Below are 12,570 nucleotides of genomic sequence, written 5' to 3'. Positions count from 1 at the left end.
TAAAGCAGGGGTGCCTAACCAGTGACCTCTGATGTGTATCGCAACCTCCTGCTCTGGGATGACGGGTTGGCAAGCTTAGATCGTGGGAGTTTTGATGCACTTTCACCTTAAGATGTAATAGAAGTCTATGGCTCAGTGCAGCTATGCCATATGTGCAATGCGAAGCACCAGAAGTGCGGGTATAACACAGCACATCAGTGCGAAAGCAGCCTTATAGGGGGCTCAGGACAGTAAGGCTTACTTACATTTGCTGTTTGGGGGCAATAAAAGCCCATAGTGCATTGTGGCCTGCAACCACTTAACTGGCCCTTGCTCTTCAAAAGGTTGAACACCCCTGACATAAAGTATGCTCCCTATCAGGGGCGGACTGACAACTCATGGGGCCCCTGGGCAATAGGGGATCATGGGGCCCCTGTGTCCTTGCCCAAACTCAAAAAAGCCTATGAAAAAAGTACCAGGGGCATCTCATGGGGCCACCTACTGACCCCGGGCCCTCAGACAATGCCTGAGTTTCCAAATGGTCAGTCCGCCCCTGCTCCCTATTCCAGTCTTCTGGTCTGCTGTAAAGCAGTAGAAATAAAGGTGTCTGCGTAGATAGATAATGATAAAATCAATAGCATTCCATGTTTTTGATACAATCATTTGACCATATGAATTTTTTTTTTTTGATTGGTCATTCCAGATGGTAAAGACGAATCAGTATTCCAAGTTCTTTTGGCTGGTTTGGATTCAGATGTTTGTCTAGAAGTGTTCATGTGGAGTGCTGACTGATAATTATAACTGCTTTTATACAAAATTTTCAAATGGGGTAAACAAATTGAAACAATGTGTGACAATACATAATTATGTGTAGATGTTGAAGCAGATGTTATCTTTTTTTGTTTATGGAGGTTATATTTGTATGTTAGGGATGCCATTGCTTAATTACATCTTTTTGAAGATCCAATATTTGGTATCCCAGCTAATCAAAAATCTCCAGTCCATGACTTGGTTTCAGAACTTTTGTGTGGAGGTTATCTGATAGAACAAAAAAAACTTATAATCTGTCTTATTTTCTGTCCCCATAGCACTAGAGAAAGGCTTGACCAAAGCCTTGAAGAAGCTGGACGATTACCTCAATACACCACTCACCGAGGAGATTGATGCAAATAGCCGAGAAGAAGAAAAGGTCTCCAGACGGAAGTTTCTGGATGGGGATGAATTGACACTCGCAGACTGCAACCTCCTGCCCAAGCTTCATGTGGTCAAAGTAAGTCAAACCAGGATCTACAGGAAACAGAGAAAGTATAAGATGCCATGGAGTAGTAGAAGAATCTAGTCCCACCATATTTCCATGTAATACAAGTAGGGTGAATGCGTTTGTTCCATTTCACTGTTACTTTAAAGAAAATTAAACTTTTAGCTGTGTGTAGCGCACCCCCTAAAGAGCCGCTGATGATATGCTGATTCTCTCTCTCTGGCTAGACAACAGTTCAGGGGATGTCATTTTATGGTTTTATTGCAGATTAAACTTGGATGGGGTGGGGGGGAACATGGGATACCCCAAAAGCAGAAATCTGAGTTATTAGAGGACACCTCTCTTCCTACTGATCATTTACTGTTCCACAAAGCAGATAAGAGAGGGCTCCCAAGGGAATCGCCACTGGCTGAGTAATGACTATGCCTTTTTGGAGAACAGAGATTTGCACACATTTACTAGCGCTCTGAATTCAGGTCAGTGCCACAAGATCATTGGTTGCCTCCTTGCCAGGCACTTTTCAGTGAGGGAGAAACAAAAGTCACAGGAGAGCTGGACACTTCTCTAACTTCCATGAAGTACCCTTCGTGAGCTCCACAGACCAATATTCCTGGCCAGATTGAAATAGGCCCCTCAGCTATGCTACAGCTGGGGCCTTGATGACCCTCAAACAGCTTTTTATCAGACTGCCCTTAGGGGCAAAGGACCCTAGACAGGGGACTCCTCCTGCAGAACTGGACCCAAGACCTACTCAGCTCCTTCTCCAGGCCTCAGACTACTTATGGGCTCTCCAGCCACCTACTGGGCACACCTCCCCCGGGAGGTTGGGTTGGGTCCCATGAATATTCAGGGCTTTTTTTCAGCTGGAACTGGGTGGAACTCAGTTCCACCACCTCTGGCTCAGGCCCTCTGCTCTCTGCTCACCAATATCACTTGTAAATACAGAAGTCCGGCTTCTGTATTTACAAGTGACAGCTCATCTCCAACAGGTCCCACACATTTGATCTCCTAAGCGGCTCCCACTGAGTGCAGGATGGGGACAAGGGAAATGCAGGTGCCCAGAGTGCAGTACAGATGCTGACACCTCCAGTGGATGATCTCCTTGCAAGTGAGAGAGACAGAGCCACCTAGAGTGTGCAGGGAGGTACTTGAGCCGGCTGGGTGCTTCAGCGTAATACAGCAACAATGGTCAGAGCTGTAGAATGTTGAAAGTGAGATGTGGGTGGGGGATGTAGAGGTAAACCCCCCAACTCTGCACTCGGTACATAATGCACTCCTTGTATTTAATGCCCCTTTAAGACCTTTCCGCTGTTAGTGAAATTTGATCACACCCTCTATTTGATGAGGTTTGGAGGGTGTGTGTGGGGGGATAGGGGTTTTGGGGGTCATGGTTGAATTCCTGCACCTATATTCTGGGGAAAAAAGCTCTGGTTACCATAATCCCACTTCTACACATCACCAAAAGATTTCATTGTAATTGTATGCTCATTTTAAAAGACCCTCATGTTTTGTATGGTGTGTCATAGGCCCTAATGCCTTTGACTTGCTCAAAAAAAAATCTCACCACTAAGCTTATGATGGAATCTAAATACTTAGCATTCAATTGTCATAACTGCAGATTTGCTTCCACAATGTTTATATTTTCCCCCTTGCTTAGCTTTACTTACTTTGTTTAACTTAAAGTTTTAAGCTTCAGAATCAGAGTGAAGGTCACCTAAATTGTGACAGATCCTGCCTTGTCAACTGCTTGCACACTACCGCCTTCCTTCCTCAGATTCCTCTTGATCCTTTACTGTAATGGGATGCATCACTGGATTTGGGATTTAGGGATAAGGCAGACAGGCTTTTATACTACCTGGAAGTGTCAGAGATTTATCCAAACAAATATTCCTGAGTTAAGTGGTGGGGACTTAGGTTGGTCATACATGACTCTAATTTCAGCTGTTTTCTGGCGATCTGCTGAAATTCAAGCCTTGGATGGCCTTGCTGACACCAGTTGGCTTGACAAATGTCATTTGGGTATTCAAAGTAACTGAGCAGAACATGGCTGCAGCCAATCACTGGAGTTGGGAGTGGTTGAGACAGCTGACCATACACAGCTTGAATTTCAGCTGAAGTTAAAGCCATTGGTGATCCTGCCAACACCATCTGACACAACAAACCTCAGTTGAGAAAAAAAGTTGGCCAAACATTGACAGCAACCAATCAGCTGCAGTCACTGTTTGGATATTCCAACAGCTGTGGCAGTCAGAACAGAATAGCCAACAGCAGGGGATTTTTCTATCCATGTTGTTTAGACTGCTGCTCTAAGTGCCTTCACTTCATACAAGTCAATTTAAATAGTAGCAATCATGAATGGGATTCACAGAAAAATCTCAGTATTCATTTTTTAAACAATCCTGCTTTGACCCTGCTTCCTGATCTCAAATACCGTTTCCCAGCTTCTAAGTATGTCTCATGTCAAGACATTGTATCAGGTGACCTGTGACTTTGTGATTGAAGATGAAGAATCAGACTCAAAATTCAAAGTCAAACTAAAAAAAGGGGAAAATGTCAATCTTAGATAGGTATGTCATAAGATAGGGACAGAGTATTTAGTCACCCAATAGAAAGTGCCTGAACAAGGAATGTCATGGCTAGATAGCCCATCTACCTTTTATATGCCATTGGCAATCAGCTGGTTCTTGTAGTTCTTGATGCAGCACCAGATCTCGAAAATGCATAGGAAGAGATCAGGCACCATGCCTTTGTCAATCTTACATAGGTATGTCATAAGATAGGGACAGAGTATTTAGTCACCCAATAGCAAGTGCCTGAACAAGGAATGTCATGGCTAGATAGCCCATCTACCTTTTATATGCCATTGGCAATCAGCTGGTTCTTGTAGTTCTTGATGCAGCACCAGATCTCGAACATGCATAGGAAGAGATCTGGCACCATGCCTTTGTTTACATGTTGCCATCCAGGGGGATTTAGCAGGGAATTATGAATCGTGGATAGTAATGCCATCTGAAATATGCAACATAGGTATCCCAGGAGGCAGCAGGGCAATGCTCGTGTCAACCTTGCCTAGGAGAGGAATAAAAAAGTGAGAGGCAGCATTCTCTAACTTTTTAATAACTTTAAAATAACTTTCAGGTTTCAGGGAAACTCTGCCAACAATTACTATATCTACAGCTTACTGTCCATTATATTGATGGTCAGTGGGAAGAATTCTTCCTATAGGCAGCTAGAAACATCATTATTGTCAGTGGTTACCTCACTCAGAGGCAGAAGTTCCTCATTGCTCCAGGAACCCCTAATAACGTCTCTAGAGCAGCGTTTTTCAACCACTGTGCCGCGGCACACTAGTGTGCCGTGAGATATTGTCTGGTGTGCCGTGGGAAAAATTCCAATTTCATCTGTAACATGTGGCTTCGGCTCACAAATAGACCAATCATTAGAATCTAATGATTCAGTGGTCGGCAAGCCGCGGCTCGCGAGCCACATGCGGCTCTTTACCCAGTCTAATGCGGCTCTTCTGTGTGCCGGGCGCCTGCTCCCCTCCCTCCTCTCGGTCGGCCGCTCCCCTGCCTCCTCTCGGTTGGCAGCCCCAAAAGTCCGCGCGGACCTTTTAATCCGGCTTGCGGATGTGGCTGTCAGGATGTGTGTAGGCGGGGCAGCGTGCCGAACGTGAGGGGAGGGGAGCTAGGCTCCTCTCACAGTCCGCCCTGAAGACCCGAACGGCGCGGGAAGACAGCGAGAGGAACGCAAAAGGTAAGTGAATTGACACGGGGGACTTGGCTTACTAGAAGGGGGGGGGGGGAATAGTACTGTGGGGGATGAAATACTATATGAGGGATGAATTACTTTATGAGGGATGAAATACTATATGGGGGGATGAAATACTATATGGGGGATGAATTACTATATCAGGGATGAATTACTATATGAGGGATGAAATACTATATGGGGGGATGAAATACTATATGGGGGGATGAAATACTATATGGGGGGATGAAATACTATATGGGGGGATGAATTACTATATGAGGGATGAAATACTATATGGGGGGATGAAATACTATATGAGGGATGAAATACTATATGGGGGATGAATTACTATATGAGGGATGAATTACTGTATGAGGGATGAAATACTATATGGGGGGATGAAATACTATATGAGGGATGAAATACTATATGAGGGGATGAAATACTATATGGGGGGATGAAATACTATATGGGGGATGAAATACTATATGAGGGATGAAATACTATATGAGGGATGAAATACTATATGAGGGATGAATTACTATATGAGGGATGAAATACTATATGGGGGGATGAAATACTATATGGGGGGATGAAATACTATATGGGGGGATGAAATACTATATGAGGGATGAATTACTATATGAGGGATGAAATACTATATGGGGGGATGAAATACTATATGGGGGGATGAAATACTATATGAGGGATGAATTACTATATGGGGGGATGAAATACTATATGAGGGATGAATTACTATATGAGGGATGAAATACTATATGAGGGATGAAATACTATATGGGGGGATGAAATACTATATGAGGGATTAATTACTATGCTTACTATGGGGGAATATTACTATACTTACTATGGATGACACATACACATCATTCATCTACTCTTGGTCCGGCCCCCGGGTCCAATTATAAAATACTTTATTATTTCATAATAAAGTAATTATAAAATAATTTCTTTGTGTTTGATTCCTATTCAAGAGAATTACTTTATATATAGTCAATATAGGCACAGAGGTAAATTTTTTTAACATTTTCTAATGGTGGTGTGCCTCGTGATTTTTTTCATGAAAAAAGTGTGCCTTTGCACAAAAAAGGTTGAAAAACACTGCTCTAGAGTAACCCTAGGGTAGCATGAAACCCTGCTTGAGAAAAGCTAATACAAAGGAAATATTGGTATTTTATAATTCACATATAATTCATAACCTTCAGCTTTTGGTAAAGTAGAGGGGAGAAAAATGATCTGATGCATACTTTAATTTTTGCTAGAAGGTCAATAGAAAGGACTGCTGTTGTTGCTGACTGTTTCTATTCTAGGAGAGACACCTAATATTCATCTAATTCTCATTTAGATTGTTGCAAAGAAGTATCGCAACTATGAAATTCCATCAGAGATGTCCAGTGTGTGGCGATACCTGAAGAACGCCTATGCCAGAGATGAGTTCACCAACACCTGTGCCGCGGACAAAGAGACAGAGCTAGCCTATGCAGATGTGGCCAAGAGGCTTACCAAGTCATAACTGGTCCTCTGACCAATAGACTGTTCTCTGTTTTGCCTTAGGATGGATCTCCTCCAGTTTCTCCACCCCTACTGCCCCTGCTTCCAAATACACCAATGCTGAGCCGCTTGGCAAAGAAGAGTTATCTATCCTAAGATTGTCTCTAAGTGAAATTTAGGAAGAGATAAATGAATGAATAAATCAGCACAAAATGAAGAGACAATGACAGCAAGGTTCACCGTGCACATTTCCCTCCATGGATCTGAAAAATCATCTTAGGGCAATAACATGCATTCATATATAAAGTATTTTTGTAATGTAAGCTGACTCCTTTAAGAGTGATTTATAAAATGTATTATTCCTTAGCTAACTATATGATATCACTGATCCTTCACATTTCACTACAAGCCTTCAGTATCAGAATTGTCCATATATATGTTTATTTAAAACAAATGCTAAGCCTATTTTTAAACTGTGCTATGTATGATTGCCTATTATCATATTGGATCAAATGCTTGCCAAACCAGCTGAAAGTTCACGTCAAGCTGATAGTGGGTGTGCCTGCAATGGCTACTACAATGACGGAGCAAGGGTGACTGACAGCTAGGTCTAGTCTGCAACTCTAACGGTGTGCATGGACAAGTGGCTGGGCAAACTGCTTATGCAATCTAAAGATGGCCATGCATGCATACACAGTCCTCCGTTGCTAAGTAAAATTTCTTTGATCAAACCAGAATTATTGTTTTAGATGGGGAAGGGGTCCTGGTTTATTTAGGTTGATACAGCAGCAATAGAGAAAGGGTTTTCTAAGCTGTGTGAGGACTAGGGCTGGAACAAGGGGTGAGCGGGAGGGTAGGCTGCCCTGGCGAAATGGTTTACTGTAGGGATGGGAGTGCTTTCCTTCTGCTACAAGGCTGACAGGAGTAGTGATAGCGGCAGTGATTATGAGAAGAGTGACTGGTGGATGTAAGATCCCCTAAGATTGCATACCATGAGTGGGAGGGGAGGGCGCAGTTGGGTATCTTTGCCCTGGGCATTGTCCCAGCACTCCCCGCTTAGAATAGTTGTTCAGAGGCTTTGATCACTAGCGTTGGGGAGATTTTTTTCTAAAATGAAGAGCACCAAAAATCTATGTAGACATATTTTTTAATCTGAGATTCTAAATATTACCTTGAGGAGCATTGATTCTGCAAGGATTTACAAACCATTTCCAAGCTTGAGGAGCCATATACACCTAGCTGTTGGGGTGCGTAGCTGTAGGGCCCACATTATACATTAAAGCGGAGCTTCAGTCTCCGGTGAAAAAAATAAAAAGTCAGCAGCTACAAAAACTGTAGCTGTTGTCTTTTAAAAAACAGCCACTTACCTGTCCTAGGATCCAGCGGTGTCCTCACTGCAGCCAGGTTCACCGGCCTTCCTATGTCCCTGGCACCGGCATCTTAAGTGTGGGCACCCAGCTGTGACAGCTTGTGGCTTCACAGACGGGTGCGCTTACTGCGCATGCGCAAGGAGTGCTGTGTATTGTAAATGGTCCCACAGCCCTCTGGGACCTGTCACGGGTCCCAGAAGACTGTGGGGGGGAGCAGAACTTCTGCTTTTGACCACCTAGGCAATTGCAGCGGAGATGGGAGCAGGTACCTGTCCAAATCGGGTACCTGCTCCCCAAAGGTGCCAGTCCTTAACGGGGAGCGGGGGTCAAGGCTTTAAAGCGAAACCTCCCCCCTATAGGTGAAGTTCCGTTTTAACATACATTTTGATAAACATTGGGGGGATTTACTAAAACTGGTTCACACAGAATCTGGTGAAGCCACGCTTAGTAACCAATCATCGTCTAGGTTTTATTGTCAAAGCTTAAGGCCTCTTTCACATGGGCGGTTGTTCTGCCGCTTGTGAATGCATGTTTTTTTTTATTTTGAAATTCCAACAGTCCTGGCACAGAGCTCAATTGCTTTTGTACATTGCGTTTATCTGCGATAACGTGCATTTACATACATTTACATGCGGCTACCTTTAGCTGCCATAGTAAATTCTTGCCTTTTCTATAGCAACCGTTTGCTTATTTTTTCTTTGTACTGCGCTTAACTGCGTTTATGTACAGATAGCTGCAATACATCGCTCCTGGACGCTGTCAACTTTATTTTTCCTAAACGCATAAAACCGTATGTTATGAAAATGTTGCTTAACGCAGTGTGTGAATGGAGCCATAGGGATGCATTGTCTGCATTTAACTGTGGTAAGTAAGTTCCTCTAACCGCAGCTAAAAGCTGAAATCTAACCGCCTGTGTGAAAGGGGCCTAATTGAATAAGCTAAAGTTAGAAATCTGCACCATATTCACTGGGCACCAGTTTTAGTAAATCTCCTCCATTTTCAATGCATTTTTGAATTTATAATGTGGATTGGATAGGGGCTAACAGCCATTGACCAAAGCATGTTAATACCCATTGCCAACACATCAAAATGCATGTTAGGTGCACTTTGATGCTCTGCCATTGACGTCTATAGGCCTCCCAACACACTCAAACTCAGAAAAAAATGAAGATGTGTTTTTCAAAATGCACAGCCGTGTTTAGATGGGGTGCAAACACTGTTATTATTATGGGTAACTTTGAGACATGATTTGCATCTTGCAAAACGTATATTAAAAAGAAATATCTGGCAGTTACAGAAGAGCTACGTAGTCAAACAAAGCAACCACATTGTACTAGAGCCATGAAAATAGCAAGAAAAGAGTTTGCAGGTACACCATTACCGCTGTAATAGCTTGAATAGAGAACTTTAGTTACTATTATATATGTGATAACTAGAACGCTTCAAGAGAACCAGGCATAATAGGACTAAACATCTGGAATATTTAGTCTTAGATTCTTATACCTGTGCTGGTTTGCTCAAGAAAGATTTACATTTGCTCTCTTATTTATCTTTACTTGTCTGAGTTCTGTCTTCCATAGAGTCAGAACTGTGAAGACTCCTTATTCAGTCCAAGCTCCTGAGTGAGCATTACAGCCTTAAATAACAGTTATGAGCAGTGTTCTCCAAGCTGTGGCCCACGGGCCAGATGTGGCACTTTGCTTGGCCGTGGAGCACTATTCACTCCTATTGACACCAACAATGCAGCACCATTCCTTGTATGGACACCAATGATGGGGCATATTTCTACCCAATGACACTAACGATGGGGCACTATTCCTCCCGCTAATACCAATGATGGGGTATTATTCCTCCCACTAATACCAATAGTGGGGCACAATTCCTCCCACTAATGCCAATGATGGGGCACTATTCCTCCCACTAATACCAATGATGGGGCACAATTCCTCCCACTAATGCCAATGATGGGGCACTATTCCTCCCACTGATACCAATGATAGGGCACTATTCCTCCCGCTGATACCAATGATGGGGCACTATTCCTCCCACTGATACCAAGGATGGAGCACTATTCCTCCCACTAATGCCAATGATGGGGCACTATTCCTCCTACTAATACCAATGATGGGGCACTATTCCTCCCACTGATACTAATGATGGGGTACTAATACCAATGATGGGACACTATTCTTCTCACTAATACCAATGATAGGGCACTATTCCTCCCACTGATATTAATGATGGGGCATATTTCCTCCCAATGACACTAACAATGGGGCACTTTTCCTCCCACTAATACCAATGATGGGACACTATTCCTCCCACTGATACCAATGATGTGGCACTATTCCTCCCACTAATACCAATGATGGGGCACTATTCCTCACACTAATACCAATGATGGGGCACTATTCCTCCCTTCTATACCAAGGATGGGGCACTATTCCTCCCTTCAATACCAAGGATGGGGCACTATTCCTCCCACTAATACCAAGGATGGAGTATTTATTTTCCTCCTGCTGACCACAGGTGTTGTAATTTTTTTACTCCAACTGACCACCAAGCCTGAGGCATTATTTACTCCCACTGATGTGTGGGCATATTCTATTCCCATTGGCCACAATTCGGCCCCCTAAAGTCTAAAGGACAGCAAACTCGCTCTTTGTTTGTTAACAGGAATGGAAACAAATACAGTGCTCTGTTATTTGATGCTTTATGCACACTTGGGGTTGGAGACAGCTCAATTTATCAGCTTGATGTCAAGATTGGTTCTGTATGAGGAATTCCAAGTCCACCAAACACCACCCTAAATCAACTCATATTTAAAGCACCCCCACCCCCCAAAAAATTTTTTACAATATCAATTCTTTACTTCCATCTTTCCTAAGGTACTGGTGACATAGCCAAGGCCTTCCAGCTGCCTCCTTGGAAGGCTACATCACCAGTGCCTTCCAGGGAACTCCTGTAACTAAATTGCTAGATTTTGAAAAATTCCATTGTTTCTATGTTGCCATGGCTTCAGGAATGTAAGTTTCAGTAGCATAGCCATGGCAACACATAAGCAATAGCCAACAGCGCATGCATGAGATCATCACTGACGTCACTGGTGGACTAGCAAAAAACAGAGGAAGAAGTCGACTGCTGATGATGTCTATGAGGCAAGATGGCAGCGTGGGTTTGGGAGAGTAGGATAAGAGGCACATTTGCATGTGGCACTATGGAAATAAGGTGGGCAAGTTAGTATCATTAAATGTTATTTTGCAACAGCTATTAGATCAAGTGATCATTGACAGGGGACAGTCAAGTCACAGTTCTACTGCTCCCCCAACATACACTGGAGCATCCAGCCTCTCAGGCCTGTACACATGCCGTGGCTGTACCATACATGAAACACCATGTCTCTTTCAGCAGGCAGTACCACCTTCAAAAGTGACCCACTCAACTGAATGGGACCACATTGGAACTGTGTGCCTTGTTAAAGCAGGTGGTGAGGAGGAGACATATCACCATCCCACTGCCTCTCAAACACTGTCTTAAAAGCAACCCACTGCAGATTGCTTTCCAGAGGGCAACAGTAAAACGGAACAAGTAACGAGCTCTAATGGTGGCAGAGAGGAAGGTCTGCTTTAAATAGAACCATACCTATTACCTAAGCCTTAATTCAAATATTGGCACAAACTTGCCAAACGGGGACAGTTGGGAGGTTTGCGCTTTAGATAAGAACACCGATAGCTCCTTAATAAATTGAAGACTATTCTTCTTTTTCACATGTGTGGTCTGTATCTTGTTTGAGTGGACACTGCACAGCATACATGGCATTTTATCAGTGATATCCACATTTCACAACAGAATGAGAAGCACTGATACTGGCGAGGCCTTCCGGAGAGGAGACATTGTGTAGGCTGTAATTATTTATTTTCTTATGACAAGGCTTTTGTGGCTTCCTGGATAAATTGCAGTATATGAAATTCAAATAAATTAATCTGAAAACTTGTTGGTATTTTATGGTCAGTGCACTTGTTTTTAAATGGAATGTAGTTTCCTGAATATCTGCCTTGACCGAAATGATAAAAATGAAACTATGAGATCTTTTTGTAAAGATCTGCAAAATAATTGGCCCACCTTGCCTGATTTTGATGTCCAGTATTGCTGAGGAACAATTTATACTTTCTTCTTCATTAGGCCAACCATTAAGGGTCCTCCTACTTAAGCTGGCCATCAGTGGGTCCTGGCAAACGATTTATGGTTGGAACCCTCTGATCAGCTGAGCAAATGACAGAAGAGATCTCTGTGTTGGATTCTCTACAGACAGCAGCAATGTGCCTTTTTTTTTAATTCCTGCAAAGCAGGGAGAATAAAAAAAGGCACATTGCTTAGTAAAAACAACACATAGTAAACATTGTTGGGCACATTGTTGTTTATACTTTGATTGCCCCTAGATGTTAACCCCTTTCCAGCCAGTGTCATTAGTACAGTGACGGTGTACAGTATTAGCACCAATCACTGTATTAGTGTCACTCAAGATGTCAGTGTTATTCAGTCAGTTCTCACCCAGCACCAGTGTCAGATTGAATGAGGAAAGAACAAAGAGAGGGCGCACAGGCCTAGTACATTACCATAAAAAATGTTTAATAAGAAATAAAATAGGTGTTGTACTCATAAACTACAATAAAGTCAAGGCACATCATAAAAGAACAG

The 12,570-nt window shown here is 43.0% G+C and overlaps 1 protein-coding gene across 1 annotated transcript in view; it reads left to right on the top strand.

Moving 5' to 3' along the window:
- Positions 1-11,872, top strand: part of CLIC5 (CLIC family member 5) — a 162,370-nt gene extending 150,498 nt beyond the window's left edge. Inside the window, exons 5-6 of the mRNA XM_089686067.1 lie at positions 1,068-1,249; positions 6,357-11,872. Of these exons, the coding sequence (XP_089542193.1) occupies positions 1,068-1,249; positions 6,357-6,524 (350 nt within the window). The 3' untranslated portion in view covers positions 6,525-11,872. The remainder of the gene's footprint in view (positions 1-1,067; positions 1,250-6,356) is intronic.
- Positions 11,873-12,570: the final 698 nt, after the last annotated feature.

This window comes from Staurois parvus, unplaced genomic scaffold (genome assembly GCF_062004578.1).
Source record: "Staurois parvus isolate SC_StPar_1 unplaced genomic scaffold, SC_StPar_1.0 ptg000390l, whole genome shotgun sequence".
Taxonomy (NCBI): domain Eukaryota; kingdom Metazoa; phylum Chordata; class Amphibia; order Anura; family Ranidae; genus Staurois; species Staurois parvus.
Note: the sequence above shows the minus strand (reverse complement) of the source record. Positions and strands in the feature narration are given on the sequence as shown.